Source organism: Chelmon rostratus, chromosome 21 (assembly GCF_017976325.1).
Source record: "Chelmon rostratus isolate fCheRos1 chromosome 21, fCheRos1.pri, whole genome shotgun sequence".
NCBI classification, from domain to species: domain Eukaryota; kingdom Metazoa; phylum Chordata; class Actinopteri; order Chaetodontiformes; family Chaetodontidae; genus Chelmon; species Chelmon rostratus.
The window spans coordinates 2,468,576-2,488,794 of record NC_055678.1 but is presented as its reverse complement, the minus strand read 5'-3'; the positions used below and the strand labels follow the sequence as shown (position 1 = coordinate 2,488,794).

At 45.8% G+C, this 20,219-nt stretch overlaps 1 protein-coding gene across 1 annotated transcript; it reads left to right on the top strand.

The window, feature by feature from the left end:
* The first annotated feature begins 36 nt into the window (after positions 1-36).
* On the top strand, positions 37-19,196 carry cep131 (centrosomal protein 131). The gene is made up of 29 exons (XM_041963039.1): positions 37-154; positions 1,182-1,378; positions 1,594-1,688; positions 3,279-3,390; positions 3,500-3,627; positions 4,022-4,126; positions 4,545-4,724; positions 4,856-4,973; positions 5,095-5,211; positions 5,833-6,025; positions 6,389-6,483; positions 6,588-6,701; positions 6,847-7,039; positions 7,190-7,287; positions 7,403-7,582; positions 7,754-7,945; positions 8,144-8,281; positions 8,390-8,515; positions 8,595-8,711; positions 9,480-9,582; positions 10,372-10,573; positions 11,216-11,323; positions 12,028-12,145; positions 12,324-12,398; positions 12,971-13,113; positions 13,305-13,482; positions 13,595-13,791; positions 16,373-16,433; positions 16,537-19,196. Exons 2-29 carry the CDS (start codon positions 1,193-1,195, stop codon positions 16,606-16,608), a joined length of 3,744 nt encoding a protein of 1,247 aa, XP_041818973.1. The 5' UTR covers positions 37-154; positions 1,182-1,192; the 3' UTR covers positions 16,609-19,196.
* The last annotated feature ends 1,023 nt before the right edge of the window (positions 19,197-20,219 follow it).

Sequence of the window (20,219 nt, the reverse complement as noted above, 5' to 3'; positions counted from 1 at the left end):
TTACCACAGAGATGATCTGAAGCGTTATTTGGCTCTCCGTATTTGTACCGAGTCAACGGACTACTTTCGCTGGGTGTCAAGGGATTGTGTTGGAATTAAAACAACCGTGAAGGCAACTGGAGATTATCAGCAATGGTGCAATCCAGCCTCTGAAGTAAGTAGTTAACGCTATTCTGCTTGTTCAGCAACCAGCATTTTCGGGTTCATGGGAGAAACGTTGAAGACATTAACTGTTAGCTAGATGAGCTTGCTTTTCAGACCTGACCTGAAAACCAATCGTTTTTATTTCTCTTAAAAAACAGTGCAACTTATTAATGATTGGAAAATAGCCGTTAACGTTAACTTAGTGCTGAGACGTGGCGGTGATTTAACAAATCAGTGTAAATGAACGTTATCGTATTCTAATGACGTTACTTTGCAAAACATGATTTGCATCAGTTGGGAATAATCTGTCCCATTTCACAAGGTAACGTTATCAAGGTCTACAGTTCCCGTTAGTAACAGTATAATTACTGTGCAAGCTTACTGTAAGGTTGACGGTACCAAGAGCGTGATAAGTAGTAAGTATTATTATGTTAGCTTAACTTACGTTAGCTGATGACAGCTTTTTAGCGTTATTTTTGCTCCAGTGTTGTTTGGTGCGCAACGTTGATAGCTATTAATATTTACGATATCTATCAACAATCGTATTTTTGTGATGGGAAGATGGTAACGTTAGCTAACAGAGCTAGCATACACCTGCCACAGTGTAGCAGCAATGGTTATGTTTTAGGAGAGCTGCTTTGAAAGGTGTTAACGTTGTGTTTGGATTCAACTTAAGCAACGCCAGAGTACTTTATCCTCGTTATTTAGGTTAGGGTTTACTAGTGAACTAGCTTGGTTCGTGGCTAACATTAAACATTTAACGCTATCTGTTAAAGCACAGAATAGCACCTAAGAAATGTAATTACTGTTAGCTACTGGTTTGTGTTTTGATTTCAGCTTGTTCTCTTTGTCAGGATACCCCAGCTGTGGTAAAAATAGTCAGTGGTTTTGTTGTTGGTTACCCTGGGAGACAAAACAGTCAAGGGAAAGTGTGTGTTATTTCCTCTGTTGTTGTGGTTGTGCCTGCTGAATCCCTGGGCAAATAGCATGAGCGGCCTACTGTGTCTTATATCCAAATCTGTTTTGTTCTATTCCAGGTTTTCTGAGGATGCATACAACACGTAGCCCTTCATCCATCCCGACAAGTGTCTCAGGAGATGCCTTGGACCTCAGCTTGTCAGGTGCCCAGCTTTCTATGTCCAAAAGACCCAGCAGTGCATCACCTGGGAAGTACTTCTCTCGGTCTGTGTCGGTGTCTGTGGCCAGTGACAGCAGAGGAAAACGCAACACCCTGGTGAGTAACTGCGCACTGCCACATGTGTACTTTTGCACTGGCAGCAGAATGGAACTGCAGATTATTTATGAGTTATAAGATAATCTATTCAAGATGCAGGAATGAGTATATCAGGACTGTCTCTTCCTTGTTTGCTTGTTTCAGAATTCTCCATCAAGTGTGTAATGTTTGCAATCAAGTCTTATAATTCAATAACAAGCCTTTTAAATCCACAGAGCGATGCCAGCTGTGGTAGCTCCCGCTCCATCAAGAACCTTAGGAGGTCCAACAGCACCACTCAGGTTAATCAGCAGGCCAACATCAGTTTAAGGTACAAACACACAGACACACACACACACATACACACCTGCAGACCCCTCTCATGTTTCTGAGTCTATTTTCCTCATTCCTTATCACTGACATTGACACACTGAACTGCATTTGGTACAGTATGTGCTGTAACATGTAGTCTGCAAAGCCTCAGGGCAAACTTGCTCTTAAGATTCAGTTAGATCATCGAATGACCTTCATTGTGACATACATGCTACTGAAATATGAAGGCCATGTTTGGAAATGACAAAAAAGAATGCCTGCATTTTGGATAATGTGTGTCAGATAGTCTTGTATAACCATCAACAATATCTGTAGTTGAGCTGGCTTGCATGGAGTCTGTGCTATTAAAACCAGAGTGCTTCTCTTCACTGAGCAACAGCTGGCAGCCCTGAAGCTTCAGCAGTTTGGACAATGGGAATTGTGACACACCAGCTCCTGCATGATAAAGAGTGGAGGGAAGCTGGGCGGCTGTTGCTAGGGTCGCGGGGTGCAGCTACTTGCTTTGTCCCAGGTTAGAGGGGGAGGGCCAGGACCTCGAGGTCAGGTTACCCCCTCCACCAGAAGCCAGTGAAAGCAGAAGTGTGTGTGCACGCTCTGGTTCTATTGTCAGGCAGCTGCCGCCATCCCCCCTCCCCTCGCTGCCTCTGAGGGTGCAGAGCAGAGGGGCTTTAAATTTTAAGACTTTCTAAATACCCCCTCCGAGTCTCTGAGTCTTTCATGGCAGTCAGTGGGTCACTCACCACCCCTCTCCCGTGCTTCCTCCCCTTCATGCATCACTCTCTTTTAAAGCAAAAAGTAGAGGAATGTGCTGCCTGAATAGTGTTGTCAGATTGCTTTTCATTGGGCCAGCTGGCTTCACCCCCCCGAAGATACACACGCTCATTTATATACTTACCCAGACAGAAACACCCTGCACAGCACGGGCAGGCTGCAGCACAGATACCAGTGGAGGCCAGACCAGACAGGAGGTCACCCTACATCTGTGCCTCGCGATGGAGGAGCTGGTGTGTCAGGCTATTTGAAGGATGAATGACAGGCCATTGGGATCAACATATGCATGCACGCATTTACATGGAATCCATAACGGAATTCCCCCTAGCAGACGGTCAGCTGCTGCATGCTGAATTCCAGTACTGGGGGGGTGGAGAAGGGGATGAGTCGCATTTCTGCAGCTGTCATTGCAACATTTAATCACAAAAGCTGCCACTAAAAGCACTCAAGGTCTCTGCTTTGTGTCAGGTTGTTTAATTGTATGTTGTGCACTGCTAAGCCCTTGTTCTGTGAAAATTGAGCCCAAAATGTGCCCCCCCTCCTCCTCCCCGACTCATTGTGGCAGATTTGAAATGGTTTTCTTGCCTCACAGTCCACGTCCATCTTTTAAAGAGTCAGTTCCCTCAAGCTATAAAACATACATGCTTTTCCACCCTACTCGAGGGGTGTCTATCAGCGCTAATAGTTTGGGTTCTATTTTCCCAGATATTGAGACAATGGTCTTTAGTTTTTGTTGCCACCAGTGGCCATTTGGTTCTTGACAAAAAGTATTGTTCTACATAAAACAATGGACCTAACCCGTAGCTGCATTTCCCAGTCAGGACCAGAGTGAGGACTACCTCACCCTGTTTGACAGCAGCTCAGATGGACGCAAGAAACTGTCCAGCCTCAGCAAGGCCTCACCGGACAGAACCACATGGAACATCCTGGTATTTGCCAAGCAGTTCTTTCCAAATGTTGAAAAGATATCAGTTTTAAGGGTGCCAGATTTCACAGTAGTTCAGGGTGTAACAAGTGTATTTCTTTTCCTTCTTCAAGGACGATCAGCCCAGAGCCTTCCCCCTGCACTCGAGCTCCCGCAGCACTGGCAGTGTAGACTCTCCCACCAGCCTGAAGAAAAGAGAGCCTGGCATCGCTCTGGCTGCCACTTTCACTGCCAACAACAGGTGGGCAGCGTCTCTGGCACAGCAGTGACACACACAGTAGTCCATGTAGAGTAAAGACAAGCCCAACATCAGCCCGGTTGCTACTTGCACTGCAGCATTCTGGGTTTCTACCTGCTTCTCATGTTTCATACCTGTTGATCATGGCAGCTGATACTGCCTTCAGGAATTCCACCCACACACTGAGACTTTCTGTAAAGAAAATTCTCAAAAAAAAAACCTGTGTGGGCTGAGTTTGTGATGAAGTCAAACCAGTATCAGTTACTTAAATGCCCTGACGGGGGTGAAGTGGGAAAAAAAATGGCAGTGCATTCTAAATACTTCACACATATGCCACCACATGAGTTTGGCCTAGTTTGTAAGTCAAACATGGTTTGTGCTTTTTTCTTTCTCCCAGGAGCAACAAGGGAGCTGTTGGGAATTCTGTCACCACCATCTTACACAACAACTATTCTGAGAAACCTCTCACACCTAAGAGCTCCAACCAGAAGCCTTCGTTTAAGTATGTCCTGAAATCAGCAGAATTGCTTGGCAGACATGGGCTCAATCGATGAATAAGGCTGACATCGGCCGTAAAGAAAAAATGCTTGATGTCAGTCATATTTAGTGTTTACCTGATCAGTGCTGCTACATTGGTTGTTTACCCGTCTGATCATGCCAGAGTTATTCATCATTATGATGAGTTTTTATTGGGACATTGTCCAAGTGCCGTTAGTGGTATAAGTGCTCTGAATTATTGTATTTAATGTTGTGAAACTTCAGCAAAATAGACAAACTGTACTGAACATCAGTTTGACATATCGGCTGTCACCAGTTTCAATTAAACATTTGGCAGTTCCACTCAGAAACATGTCTGAGTCGTGTTTAATGATGTTGTGTGAGGTTTCTCAGAATTTCCATTTTTCATATTTTTCTCTCAGCAACATCCTGAAGGCCACAGCAAACGATGAGGTGTCACTTGAGAATGGCTCCCTGACAAAGTCCCAGAAGAACTTCTCTTCAGCTTCCTCCAGCTCAAACAACAGATCTCCAGTTTCGGCCCAGCGCGGCAGCCCTGTCCTGCCTCGAAGGAGGGAGGTCACCGAGGAGGAGGCTGAGAGGTCAGACCCACTAAATGGCTTCAAAGGGCTGCTTCCACAGTGTTTCTACTGCGTGTTTACTGTTCTATTGATCATTATGTTCTTCTGTCAGTCGTTCTGTGACTAAGAGCTTTTCTATTGTGCGTTGGAAGGTTTATTCAGCAGGTGAACCAGGCAGCACTCACCATCCAGCGCTGGTACAGACGCCATGCCAAGAGACACCACGCTGACCAGGCAGCACTCAAACACATCCTTGCCAGTAAAAGAAAGGTATCCATTTGTCCCCATGATGCATTCCTCCTTAACCTTTTATTTTTCATGGTCTTAACTGGTTTTATGGCTCTTTTTCTATGGCTGCTGCAGTAACACTATCTGTGTCTCTCCCTTTTAGGAGTGGGAGGAGAGAACAGAGGAGGACAGTCGCCCGGAGCAACAGCAGAAAAAGGATGAAGACAGAAAACGGATCCGTGAAGAGAAAGCTCGTCTGGCCCGCCTCGCTGCCATCCAGGTACCCACCGCTGATTAACTCCCAGCGGTTTTAGTATTGCACTTCCATGAAGAGAGATATTTTTAAAAGAATGGTCAAAACTGATACAGCAGAGACTGAGATAGTTCATCATCAACGTGTGTCAAGTGCCAACAACACGGGGTCCTGTGCTTACCGTAATTCAACTCAGAAGCATCTTTTTTTGGACACATCTTGCTTAGTGCACTGAAATATCCACATCTTTGAAATCATGTCCTCAACATCTTTCAAAAAAAGGTCTATTCTTCAAGCAGGGATTCTCCAGCCAGATTCTTCATCAAATAGCTCTTGAGAGACTTTTTGGACAAAAATAAGACCAACAGACAAGCGTTACCATCTTTAGAGGCATACTGTAAGCAGGACCTAAACAAAGATCGTTCATCTCAAAGCACATTAACATAATGACTAACATTTGGAACCAAATTTTCTTCATCAGATCATACACTTGAAACCATTTTGTACACATTTTGACCATCACCACTTGACATGCAGCACAAATTCAAAATTTAAACATTTGAATCAAGCCTCTTTGTGGGGACACTTTCCCTAGATCATGATGCCTTAAAACATTGCCCTGTGTGTCCCCCTGGTGTTGCGTTACAGGAGCTGCAGCAGAAAAGAGCGCAGCGGGTTGCAGAGGTGCAGCATGCAGCCGAGGTGGAGATGGAAGGCCTGAGGCAGACTGGTGTGGTTGGACGCAAGAAGCCACCCAAGATTTCTCCCACCAACAGAAGTCCGGCCTCACCATGCAACAACAGCCCGATGTCGCCCACGGACGTCAAAGCTAAGAACACAGGTCTGTATGGCTCTGCGCTGGGGTCTTTTAAAGCTTTAACTTGAGATACATCATCATTCATTTGGAAACATCCTTGCTATAAGATGAGATGGGTTCTTAAAAGTGATTATTTTAATGGTCTCTGGACATTGAAAAGTCAGAGAATTACCCAAAACAACTGCAGAGAAATTACTTCCACTACACATATAAACATACACTGCTGTAGAAAGTCTGCTGTTCATGTAGTTCTTGTTGTGTAGATATTCTTGTTGTATAGAATAGCTGTGATATCTTATGGTTGCCAAAGAAATGGTGTTTTAAACATGGAAAATGTGATAGCATTGTATTGTTATAAATGTATTTATTAGTTATTGGTTTCCCCAGATTCCAATCTGAACGTTGTGGCTGACTTAGGTGACCTGAGCTTCCGAGCCATTTCCCCAGCTTTGTCCAATAACAGATGCTCTCAGTGTTCCCAGGTAAATAAATCTGTACCTTCACTGCTTACCTTTCCCATTCCTTCATTCTCTCTCTCTCTTTTTCTCCGGATATTTAACGAATCCTTTCTGTTTTTCGTCTGTAGGATCAGGAGGACAGAGTGGAGGTAGTCATTTGCCTGGAGCAGCAGCATCAGGAGGATGACAGGAAATTAATTCGCAAAGAGAAAGCTCGTCTGGCTCGCCTCGCAGCCACACAGGTGAACACATCTGGTGTACGCACTTTGTTGTAAACCCCAACTGAGCGTTAAACAAATGTTTTTAAATGATGATCATTCACTCACATCTCTTGTGGGGTCCACAACTCTTAACTGTGTAATGTCTCCATCTGGTGGTGTGGTACAGGAGCTACAGCAGAAAAGAGCTCAGCGGAGTTTAGACGTACAGCATGTTGCTGGGGAGGACCAGGAAAACACGAGACAGACCGCTGGGGTTGGACGCAAGAAACCGCCCAAGATTTCTCCAATCAACAGAAGTGGAGCCTCACCGAGCAACAACAGCCCGATGTCGCCCACAGATGTGAAAGCTAAAAACACAGGTATGCATGTAACAGCACTTTTATCATGAAGCCTACCCCTGCTTTGCAATGTGCATCTCACTGAATGACAAAAACATCTTATATCACATTAAGATTGCTGTTGAGAAACAGAGTGGGAGTAATAACTGTGCTGTTTAAATGTTTCCACAGACTCCAATTTGAATATTGTGGTGGAGTTAGGTGACCTCTCCAGCTTTAGAGCTGTTTCCCCGGCTTTGTCCAATTGCAGAGGTTCCCAGTCTTCCCAGGTAAATAATCAAAAACTTTCAACTGCATTTGAACATTACTGATCAGCAAGCCACCTGCCAGCGTAAAATGTTAAAGCAGTTCAGCAGGTATTTGTTTGTTTTCTCCATGCTCCAGGAGATCCTGCAGAGGTCGGTGAGTGTGGAGGACCAGCGGCAGGGAGCTTTGTCCAGCAGGGCTCAGTCCAAAACCACCCTCAATGAGCTGCTGGACACCCTGAAGCTGTTAGAGGAGGAACCAGAGAGGCTGTCAGAGCCAAAGTGCTACCGCAAAGAGAAATATGCCTGGATAGATGAGGTGAGACTTCCTCAGTGCAACACCACATGTTATCAGCTAAAATAATAATGTCCTAGTTCTGTTTATCTTCACCCAGAGTGAACTCATTGTGTTCTTTGTCCAGAAAAAAAATATACGAATCAAATTATGCAATGATTGATACCTGCATCTCCACTTTGTCTCTCATTAAAGGACGGAGACTCCAACTCTCTGACCACCGACAACCTGGAGCGTCACGGCCAGCTGAGTCACCACCCTGCACTGCCAGACGGGGGCGCCCTGCTCTCCGAGGCCAAGCTGCAGAGCATCATGAGCTTCCTGGATGAGATGGAGAAGTCTGAACAGGAGAGACCACGTTCTGTTACTTCAGGGTCACACAGAGAGGTCAGCGTCCGGAGCGCTACGGGGCTGTCGTGTTGCACATTTTCCAACACTGACACAAATTCACTGACTGACTGTTTCTATGACCAGTTTTAGGTCTCAGCTTTTAAATTGTGGATAGATGTTTTTCTTCATTAATAACAAAAAGCAAAAAAGTTGACTTGTTGACTAATTGTTAAAACGGTTCCTGTCTGATCTCAGGCTGTGTTGTCAGAGGAGGAGCTGGTTGGTGTCGAGCAGGCGTCCGCCACCGCCGCCGAAGTCACCGGCTCCATGATGAGAATCAAGCTGGAGCTGGAAGAGAAGAAACGCACCGTCAACATGTTGCAGACTGCGCTGGTGAGGGAATGCACACGTTACAGTACAGTTTAATGTAGAAGTTTTGGTCCTGTCAGCTGCTGGAGATGATTTAGATTTATCGTCTTCATCTCCTCCCCTGTCCGTCAGGCCCAGCAGAGAGAGCTGACGGTGAGACATGTGAAGGAGACCGAGAAGGAGCTGAAGAGGAACTTCCAGCTCCAGAAGGAACAATATGAGTCCACCATCCAGAGACACCTCACATTCATTGATCAGGTACAGCCTAATCCCAGCTGCTTCAAACTTTTCTCACGTGTTTCCCCTGTGGTCTAAAATATGTCCCGTGTTTCCGCAGCTGATCAACGATAAAAAGGCTTTGAGTGAGCGCTGTGAAGGTGTGGTGGGAGAACTGAAGCAGGTTGACCAAAAGTACACCAAGAAGATCACTCAAATGCAGGAGCAGCATGAAATGGTGAGATGGCCGAGATCTTTCCACCAGCCGAAGAACTTAAGCCACGATAATAATTGAATGTTTCCGTGAGGATTTCAGTATTTGCATGTGCACTGCGAATAACTTCTGCTTCTCTGCTTCTGCTCTGCATCTTTTGCGATCGTCGTTTGTAACTCGCTTTCTCGTAGCGCTGCTTTTAACTGTCTTCTCTCTGTTTTTCCCTCTCTTCTTCTTCTGTCGCTCTCTGTCTTTGTCTGTATATCTGTTTCTCTGGCTTTTAGGTGTGGCAAATTCTGGGTCCCTTGTGTGAGGTAACTTTTTTTTCTCCTGTAATCCCGTCATCCTTGCCACAGTCATCTCTCTCATTCTACCATTCCTTTTTCCTTTCATTTGTCTGTCCCTCTCAACTTCTGTTGGACAGTCTGTCTGCATGTGAGTCTCCTCAGTCTTTTATTTGTCATTTATCTTGAGATTTAGATATAAAGTTTACTTTGCTTTATGTAATTAGGTTAATTTTCCTGCCCAGAAGTAGTTTGAACCCTCCTCTTCCTCTTCTTACACGTGTGGTGTCTTTCAGTTTAGCATTTGATCTTATAACATTCGTACTTCCTGAATTTGCTTTTGTTGTCACCACTAAAATTGAACCTGGGACCTGCACAGTACCTTCTTTGCTTTAAATAAGACAAATAACTCGCTGTTGTTGTATGAGGGGCCCCCATCAGTGCAGTGCCACTTCACCGTGACACCAAATCACCATAATTTACGCTCCTCCACCCGCTCCCTCCGCAGGAAATCAAGAAGTTAAAAGAGCTAATGAGCGCCACCGAGAAGATCCGCCGGGAGAAATGGATTGACGAGAAAACCAAGAAGATTAAAGAGATCACTGTCAAAGGTACTGTAAACAAAGCCTCAGCTCGCAGCGGAAATCAGAGATTAAGGCGTCTTTACCAAAGCTCTGTTAAGATCAGGCTGTAAATAAGCAAATGTGTGTAATCCTGAGTAAGTCTGCATGCTTGGAGGTAACTTCCCCTGCCTGCTCTTATCAAGTACACTGTGCAGGTGTCATGCATCCTTTATCAGTAATGTGGCATAATGTCACCCACTGGTGTTTTCTCCCCTTTGTTTTACTGTTGGCCATACATGAAAGAAAGATGTGTGAAAGGATCTCAGCCCTGATCCACTTTAATACCAGACTCAGTCAAGTAAAGCCGAAGCTGTCCCACATGTCACGATCATTTTTAGTAGAACTGACATTAATAAACAGTTTTTTAAGGGTACTCTGCTCTTCATGCACAGTAAAGTAAGATTACAGGTCTTGAGGATGACGACTGCATATGTGTGCATATTTTTGCATTTTCTGGCCTGTTAATTGCAGCGTGAACACAGAGGTAAAGTTGTGTTTCCGGAAACTTACCGTGCTGTTCCTCTTATTTCCTTCTTGTGATGAGCTGATTCCATGAAAAGTCCCAGTCAGTTGTCAGCCTGTGCTGATGAGATGTTTTTACAGTCGTGGGGCTTGAGAACGCAGAATTGTTTGTGTTGACTCAGTGATGTAGGTGTATTTACGTTTCACTGACATTTAGACCTAAAATAAACCCGTCTTCCAGTAATTTGACAGCTGTAGTGATTCTGCAGACTCTGACTAGCCACAGAACATCAACTGTTTCTCCTCCTCCCTCAGGTCTGGAGCCAGAGATCCAGAAGCTGATTTCTAAGCACAAACAGGAGCTGAAGAAGCTGCGGACGCTCCACGAGGCGGAGCTGCTGCAGGCGGACGACCGGGCGGCCCAGCGCTACGTCCGCCAGTGTGAGGAGCTCCGCCAGCAGCTGGAGAGGGAGAAGGAGGAGCAGTGTCAGAGAGAGAGGGAGCTAGCCAAACAGAGGTATGCATGTCACATCATCATTACCCATACTGGCCTTCTGTGCAGGAGCACATACATATACTACTATACTACTCTTTTACTTTTACATTGTTCTATAATTGTGTACTTCATAGACACGTGGAGCACCAATAAACTCCACAGATGGCAGCTTCCAACTGGCTATAAGAATAAAATGTGAAAAACATCCAAACTTGTACTTATCTCTTTCATCTTGAAGCTGAAAGAAACACAATCGAAACTAAACAGGAAGCAGCTTCAATGTAAAGGTCTCACAAACCAAGCAGCCTCTGTGGAGCTCAATGCATTAAGAGGTGGCCTTCAGTCAACAGTTTATTCAACGTTCTCCTCAAGACTATTCTTGGAAGCACTGAGATCATGCTGCCTGCACTGCAAAGCAAGAGAGGCCAAGATTTAATTTTCATTGCATCTGCAGTACATGAGGACTGATTCCATCTGCAGGAACACACCAGTAAAGCTAATGAGTCAGATCAAATCAGATTAAAGGATATTAGCAGGAGATTTATTGATTATTCACATGCTGGTGTGCTCTGTCAGTGTAATGATTAGATGCTGTTTGTGTTCATTTTAGCAGCCTGTGCACAGTCAGAATCAGGTGTGTGTGTCTTTGTTTATGTGTGTCAGATATGAGAAGCAGCTTCAGGAGGAGGAGCTGTCCCTGCAGCAGCAGAGGAGGCGTCTCTACAAGGAGGTGGCTGAAGAAAAGGAGAGGCTGGCTCAGCTGGCTGCAAGGTAAGGTCAAAGGTCACCCATCTGTCTGTGTCCGCAGTGACAATCCGAAGGCATAAACCACAGTCATTATTGTACAGGAGACACCCCCAGAAACTCTACTAGTCCCCAGAATAAGAAGCTGAATCAGTGGAAAATCAAGAAAAATCTTCTGGGTGTCTGGTCCAGGTTGGAATCCAGGCTAGTTTGGTGCTGGCACACTATTGACGAGCAACCTTGAAGATGAATCTTTACTGGCACAGCTTCCAGTTAAGAGATGTTTGTTGCAGAGCAGAGGAACTGTTCCTTTAATCCCCACCATCCTGCTGCTGCAGAGGCTGTGTTTATTCCCACCTGCAAGATTGTTTGTGTTTGAAAATCTGTGTTCCCTACAATCCTGCCCGGAATATAAAACAGATGTCGTCCTTGTAGATTTTTTTTTTCCATAAAAAATGCTCTTGCAGCTGCTTGACTGTCAAACAAGTGACCATTAGAAGACAGAAGACTGAAATAAGACCTATTAAATGACATTAAATGTACTAAAAACAGCACGAGGCAGTGTGTGGCAGAATTCACAGTTGATGATGCTCACTGCCCATCTGCAGAATAAACAGTAAATAGAGACTAAATGTGTCCTGTGTCTGTAAAAGCATTGTTGGGCTAAAATTTTACACATGTAGGGATATTATTGTGGTTCTTGAGGGCTCTTCTTTGTGTTTGTCGTACAGGCAACGCGCTGAGTTGGAGGACCTGCGGAGGCAGCTGGAGGAGAACAGCTCTCTGGCTGGACGAGCCCTCAGAGACGAGCTGGACAAGACCAGAGAGGAGCAGGAGAGGAGACACCAGGTGATGAGTTTAAACCGTGCAGAATAACATCAGGATCATTAACTTCAGACGTCAACAGAATCTTCAAACTTACTGTCTCAGAAGTCTGCCTCGTGTCTGCACCTCAACATCCTGCAGAAACCTGAGGAAGTTAGCAGAACCACAACCTGCTAACTGAGAGTGTTGTTTGTGTAACTAGGTGGAGATGAAGGCATTAAAAGAACGTCTGGATATCGAGAAGCAGACCTGGGAAGAAAACTACAAGAAAAAAGAGGTTTGTTAACATTCTGTTGTGAATCTGTGCTGGCACTTTCTTCTTCTTTTGTATAAATATTGTCTATTCACTCCTGTTGCAGGCAAATATATGATTGCTAGTGTTTCCAGAGCAGCTGTTTCAAATGCAAGAGGGGACAGTTAACTGTCGGTGTAATAGAACAGGAGCTGAGCCTCGCTGCTGAAATAGGTCTTTTTCCAGCGTATGTATTAACGTAGGCAGGTGGCACATTTCCAGCTCCTTAAGGTCCAGCAAAGCGAGAACGATCTGTGCCTTCCAGCTCTCTGCTTGAGTTTGGTTTGGATTAAACTGTCACACATAATGAGGAGAGAAGAGCTAATGAGTGAGGGGTTGTTATGAAAATAAGAACACCATCAGTGATCCGGGCAGGAACTACCGCTGTGGAGATGATTTTTTAGTAAAGAATCAACCAATAAAGAACTAATGACGAGTGTATCTGACCTCAGGTGTGTTACGTTGCAGTTTTATGTGCATGTGCATGTGTAAGTTTGTGTCTCTATGAGGTCAGAGAGCAGCCAGGACAGACGGCATGTGTGTCTGTGTGTCCACAGGAAGTGTGGCTGCTGAGCCGCGAGCGCGAGCTCAAAGAAGATCTGCGACGAGAACGCGACAAAGAGATCGAGCTCGCCATCTGGACGCTGGAGGAGGAGACCAGCAAGGACAAAGAGGAGTGTGAGAGGGGAGCTGAAAACAGGTGTGTGTGTGTGTGTGTGTGTATATATGTTTTGATTGACAGCAGTTACACCCAGTTCTGATGTTTGATGAGAGCTTGCACACAGTTCACACTGTGCGCTCCTTGATGTTGCACAATATGTAAACTACAGCTTCACCAAATGTTACAAAAGGTTTAATCAGCACCAACCAACCATTTCACGCTGTTGTCAGGGTGAAGCGTGTGAGGGAGAAGTACGAGGCTGAGCTGAGGGAGCTGGAGCTCTCTGAGAGGGCGGCTGTGGAGAAACAACAAGAGTTGAGGAGGCAGCAGATGGAGACGGAGGGAGAGCTGATGAGACTCCAGGCTGTGCTCAGACAGAAGGAACAGGAGACTGAAGACATCACACAGGTAATTTAGTCACTGCGCTCACTCATCTTCCTTCTGAAGGTCTTACCCTTCTGTTACTCTTCTCTTCTGTATACCTGCAAATATATATAAAGTCCATTTCCACTTTCCGCAGACCAGGGACAAGCTGGTGGATGAGCGCCGCAGCCTGGCGGAGGTGATACGGCAGGAGTTTGCCGACCGGCTGGTGACGACGGAGGAGGAGAACCGCAGGTTGAAAGTGGAGGTGTCAGAAGTTCGAGCGAGGCTACGGCTGGAGGTGGAGAGGGTCACCAGGGAGAAGGAAGAGGAGCTGGCTGAAGTTCACCAACGGTAAGGTGGAGGGACGGAGTGATTAATTACACAATGACCTGAATAAAGCTTTGGTTGTGATAAATAGTTTCATTCAGACTTTTCAGCCCTGATGACTGAGCTTGATAACACTTGGGTCTAGTTTGAAAGATTAAGTAAAACCGTTGTGATTTTTACGAGACTGCTGGACAGCCTGTGGTGTTACAAAATGATAAAAATTAGTAAAAATCTGACATTTTTACACCTTTTTGCAAGTGTGACAGTGTGTTACTTTAATTTTAGTTGGAAATACGACGCACTTATCCCCATACTGATGGTTGAAGTGAAATGGCAGATGAACCTGGGCAGAGAGGGCAGTCTTGTCTGGTTCCTCTGTGTGAAATAGAATCTGATGAACTGAGGTCACCAGTTGGCATGTTTGGAAGCTCCAAAGGCAAAACTATCTGTAACTCACCATCAGACATGAAAAGCCTTCAGTGTTTCTAAGGAAAGACTGTCTCAGGATTCAGGTCGGAGACAGTCCCCGAACACAATAAGTATTGTTGGAGGCGAACTGGATCTTTGCAATCTGTTCTGTTCAAGGTGTGAAAAGGAATGTTGGCACACATTTTCAATGTGCAGTTCAAAATTAATAAAAGGTGGAAACTTGAGCACTCCACTGAGTCAGGCGATGGTTGGAGTAATTCTGAAGATGACCTAATTAATGCCAACATGGACTTCAGTGTGGCTTTTCTAGCTCCTAAGCAGCAGCAGAATCTACACTAAATGGCCAGAAGTATTTAGACACCTGAACGTTACACCATGTGTGATGTTTAGCATCTCATTCTGAAACCACAGGTATTAACACGCTTCACTGGAAAGACTCCGATCTTCTGTGGAATCTTTCCACCAGATTTTGGGATTTGCTCCCATTCAGCCACAGGAGCATTAATGACTCAGCATTCCAGTTCATCCCCAAGGTGTTGGATGAGTGTGAGGTCAGGGCCAGTCTAAGTCCAGTTGAAACAGGAGAGGGACAAACTCAAACTGTTGACATGAAGTTTATCAGTCTGTGCTGTAGCATTAAAGCACAAGTTTGGTGTCAACAGCAAATTCCAGCAGCTGGAGCTGATTCCAGCCGATGTTTGTGATTCCACCGGAAGCACTGCAGTGCTTTTCAGAGGCAGCAGAGCACATCGAGTCACGCAGGAAACCAGAATCCGTTCAATTTTCAAAATAAAACATCCTGTGCTGACTCTGACCGTGTAACAATGAACACAATTACAGACTTAGAAGAAACTATTTAACTACATAGCCTACTTACACATGGTAGAAGCACAAACATCTGTCAGGAAAGGTGAGAATTTAAGGGAACTAAGGGTTGAACCCAGATGCAGACACACGGGGCGCAGGTATAATTTAACAAATTTATTTAACTCAAGGAAAAAAAAAAAAAAAAAAGGAAAACCAAAACTCAGGATACTAGGGAAAACACACACCAGGGTAAAGGGTTACACAGAGAACGAAGACAACACAGGGAAACTTTGAATAAACAAAACTCAGAACAAACACTGACAGGGAATGTGGCGTGGCTAGACAAAGACGATACTAGAACACACCGGGGCTGGGGCATGACTAAAGACAAACACACACTAACATGGACAAAGGCATGAAACACATGAGCTGTGGCTCGGTTAAACTCTAACATGGGCTGAGGTATGACAGAGACAAAGACGAGACTTGAGAACACGTACTTGGACCAGACAACACCACGATAAACACTCACAAGCGGTAAGACAGGTAACACAGTCAACACAACGAGAAACACTTACATGAAACACGGCACGGACATGACAAAGGTATCACAACGACGAACACTCACAATGGGGGCTATGACATAGATTCTCAAACGGCAAGGGAACCGCAGACAACAACCCGACAAAGACAGGGAGGAAGACACGGACTTATATACACGAGGGGGAATCACTAATGACACACAGGTGGAAACGATCAGACAATCACAAGGGCGGGAAAACACAGGAAGTAAAGTAAACCTAGAAACATAACCTGAACCTTCAAGATAAAACAGGACTAACAGAAACCAGACAAAGACAACACACAAGGGGAAACAAAAATTATTTTTATTTCCTTCTTCTCTTTAGTAAGAAGAGAAGAAGAAAATACACTTTTAGTTTCTGTTTTCCTTTTTTTGTGCTGGTCTTTTTAATGGGATGTAAACAATTCATATCCTTTTTAAAGTTTTTGTTTTGGTACCTCAACTCTCCAGCAAAGAACCAAATATGTGACTCTGATTGTCATCTTTGTATTGTTCTTGTTTGGTACGGACCTCAGGTAAACAACAACCACGTAGTGGTGACTGAAGGGATCCCAATAAAGAATAAAGAGTATGAAAACAGAACACAAAGGAAGCCAAACCAACGCGTTTCTGTTCCTGTGGTTTTTCAGAGCCACGTTGTGGACAGTATTCACTGGGGGGCCAAGTATTCAGTCACTGTTTGTTGTTTTCAGATTGGAGGTGAAAACAGTCGAAAACAAGTGAAATCTTAATTGTTTTTTTTGCCATGTGTCCCTCGTTAACGTCCTCCTCTGTGTGGTTTCCCAGAGTGAAATCGGCCATCTTGAAGAAGGAAGAAACTGTCAGCTGTCTCCGGAAGCAGCATGAGGTGAGAGACCTGATGAAGCTGAACAGTCTTCATCTTTCTGTCAGAGCGTGATCAGTAAGAAAACACTGACAGCGTGTATAAACATCTCTCTGTCCTCTGATAGGCTGCCCTGAAGAGGGCGGATCACCTCGAGGCCCTGTGGGAACAGCAGAGGAAGCAGCTGCTGGAGAAGTGACGGACAGGAAGGCCTAGTTCTGTCCTCCGTCCTCCTCCTCTCCCTCTGCTCTGAGCTCCAGGCATTGTGTCGCTCAAGCCCCCACATGAATCCCCCCCCCCCACCTTTGGATGTTGTTCCAGCCAGCGAGACTGAACCTGTGGAACTTCAGAGGGTCCAACAAGTGACTGAACCTTGTCCTACCTCATTTGAAAAATAGAAAATGGGGAAATGCGCTTGGCCTCACTGTATTGCCCCCTCCCACCCCCCAGGCATGAAGGAGCGTGTTGTGTTGCAACTTCCCTAATTTAAATGCCACAGACCAGGTGGCACCAGATGAAAAGACCACGGATGGACTTCCCATTCTTCTTCTTCTTCTTCCCTTTCCAGAGGAGCATTACTGCAGTTTCTGTGACCCCCCCCCCCCCTACAGTCAGTGGGAGCTGGAACGCCTCCATGTTCCCCACAGAGATGCCACAGAGAACAGTTCCAGATGTTTCTGAAACCAGCCCAGGCCTGCACTGGTGTGAAGTGGGAGAAAATGGGTGGGGGGGGTTGCTCTTTCTAGAGGACCACGGACTCACGGATCAGTCAGCATCAGAGCTACAGTTTGAGCTTCAAGTCAAGCTCCCGGTGCCCCCTTTTTTCTGTCGAGTCGCGTGTTCAGTCCCGGTGCCCCCTCGAGGTCGAGCGCTAATTACAGGATCTATAAACTCTCCCTCGCTGCAGCCCTGTGACCCGCTCTGAGCGCGTCTGGATCCAGCACAGAAGTTAGAAGTAATCTGCTAGCAGTGGCTCCAGACTGAGGTTAGAGCGCTTGTAGAATGTTGCTAGAAGGAGGGATGGGACGTGTAGGCAGCTGGAAGGAAAACGAGTGAAGAAAAGTGGCGTGTCTGACGGCGTGCTCGAGGCCAAAGACAGACGATTGTAGAGCGGCTTTGAACGTTTCTGAATGTGAGGAAGAAAGAAGAGGATGTGGGGCGGAGGGGAGAAGGAATGCGCATAGAAAATGTTTATAGGATTAGGAAAGCAGAGCCGGGACAGAGCGGGCTGGTAGGAGGGTTTGAGAGGGTATGAGGCATGTGACCAGAGGTATGTTAAAAGCCATATAGGTTTTGTTTGGCCTGATTCAGAGGCTGCACTCCGACAGAACACATCAAACTCGACAGTTAAAGGGGGTCTGGAGTCGCACACATATGTAAACTGTCTGCTTTGGACCCTCCTGCTCTGCTCAGGAGCCACCGCCTCTCATCACTTGCAAATTTGTGTTTCACTGTTTTGTTTTTTTCTCTCAAATGTTCCTTTTCTGATGTCTTAACCATAAACCCAGAACACAGACACAGAAGGTCTTTGTGGATAAGATTTCAGTGAGAAGGGTCCATAGCATGAGTTAGCGAGGGGCGGGGGGGGGGGCTGTAACAAGAGTTTGTGCTGCGGAGAGAAACTCTAAACCTGGAAGTCAAGCCTGTTATTAAGGCGCAGCGTGAAGTGAAAGAGCGCTCTGATGTGATTGTGAAGACGCCACGGGCTCCAGATTCGACCTCGTATCAGAAGATATTTATTCTCTCTCTCTATTTATTTTCCAGAGTCGCGCTCTTTCGTGACCTTTGTCGTGTTTCTGTTCCACAGAAAGGTCGAGGATTTGAAGTCGTGTTTCTGAAAGCTCGTCAGCACATCAACAAGTGTTTTTAATTCCTTCAGCAACAACACTGAACAGTTCGTTGGCAGAGCCGAACATTTATAACTATGCCATTTTGAGATGGTTTAAATACAGTATGTCAGGTTTTTCTGACGTGGAAGTCGTCCGAGCCACAATGTTGAGGGTTCATATGAAGGGTAGTGTCGTGGAAGGGTTGGGGTTAATGTAGTCCAGCTTTATGGGTAATGCAGTTTCTGACCTCAGGCAAATTAAATCAGTGATTTTTAACCAATAAAGCAAACATTTAGACCAATTCCAAACCTCCTCATACAACAAAAATCAGATCAAATCCCAGACTGCAGTCTTTTAGGGAACCAGTTGACGTGTCAAACATCACTGTGGGTTTCACAGTCAAGCCGAGATTCGCCGTGAGTCACAAGGACTTTGGCGTGGAGGCCCGGAGGCCTCGGTGCGCCGCAGTTTGCTCGCAGCCCCTCGCTGCTCTGCTGGTGTTGGCACAGCACACGGGGCTGTTGGCCTCCGACACGGGAGGGTGGCGATGTGAGTTGGCATTCCTCGCGCATGCCCGTCCTACAAGTGCCAATGAGCCTTGCCTTTGTGTCCATGTGTGTGTTTGTGTGCCACCATTCCTCCCGTTTTGACCTGAGATGACCCTCGTGGTGTCAGATACACACTCACACATACACACACACACACACACACACACACACAAGGCCCTTTTTTTTCCATTTGTTACTGTGTGTACAAACCATTCCAGCTGTCGTCGGTTATTGTTCTGATTTCCATTTCCATGTGTAGCCCTCTGTGCCCGAACACGTAGCTCTTACACACACTGTGTTCTTCTTGTTTTAGCCTAGTTTTTATTGTCATTCACGCTGACGGTTCTGAAACTGTGAGGACGATTGTGACTGATCTCTCAGCAAAAAGAGAATAAAAAGCAAAGACTGTTGCAAAGACACTCTGTGTTCCTCCTTTTTGTTCGCTGTGGGAAAACAGACAATTGTTTGCTTGTTTCTGTCCCCCGCCCTCCCATCATCCCTCGCTCTCTCACACCATAACTCATGAGTCTGGAGACGACGAAGCGTCTTCAATCACATCTAGTCAATACTCTGCGGGATCAACGTTATGAGCCTAAATCACTGTTGGTTTGGAGCCTGGAACCATTTATTGGCAGTATTTCTAAATGCATAGTTTCATTCCTGGAGTATCTGTAAACCATTACTGAAGCAGCTTCTTGTAGATGGATATTTTTGCCACAATAGTTCTGTAATTGCAGTGTCCTTAATTCCTCTTAGCTGCCTTTATGGAGACGAGTTAAAACCACCTCGGGGATGTTTCAGCCTATAAATCTGGAATAATGTCCAGAGCTGACCCACTTCTTCTTCTTCTTCCTCTCCTTCCCCCGTTTTTCTTCCTCGCCCTCCAGCTAGCTCACTTCCTCTGGACTGCCAAAGCAACCGGTGGCGCGTACTGAAACGTGTCTCCCCTTTCAGCGCGTTTCCTCTCTGTTCACAGAGGAAACTAAACCCGTGAGGCACACCGACCATTGGCTCTCGCTTGGCACCGAGGGCCCAGCTGACTGGCTGGGTGGATGGAGCGAAGGGCTCTGCTGAGGCTGGATGAGGAGGGAGAGTCTTCCTGTCTTGATTTTTAAAAAGCTGTGTGGCAGAAGTGTGAGCTGCATGTTCCTGCTTGTCACCTGACAGTTTCAGTGTGTATATACATTCATACATATGAGTGTGTGTGTGTGTGTGTGTGTGTGTGTGTGTCTCCTGTCTGTCATTAGTGTGGTGATTCAGGGTCTCCACACATTGTGAGCATAGCAGAGATCCTTAGAGCTGCCTGCTCATGTCTAACTTTATTGCAGCCTGGAGTGGGCTTCTTTCCTCCCCCCCCCACCCTCATGCTCTGGAGCTGAGGGGGTTGACCAATTGCCAGCAGCTGTTGCTCATTTCACAATGGTCCCGCCCAT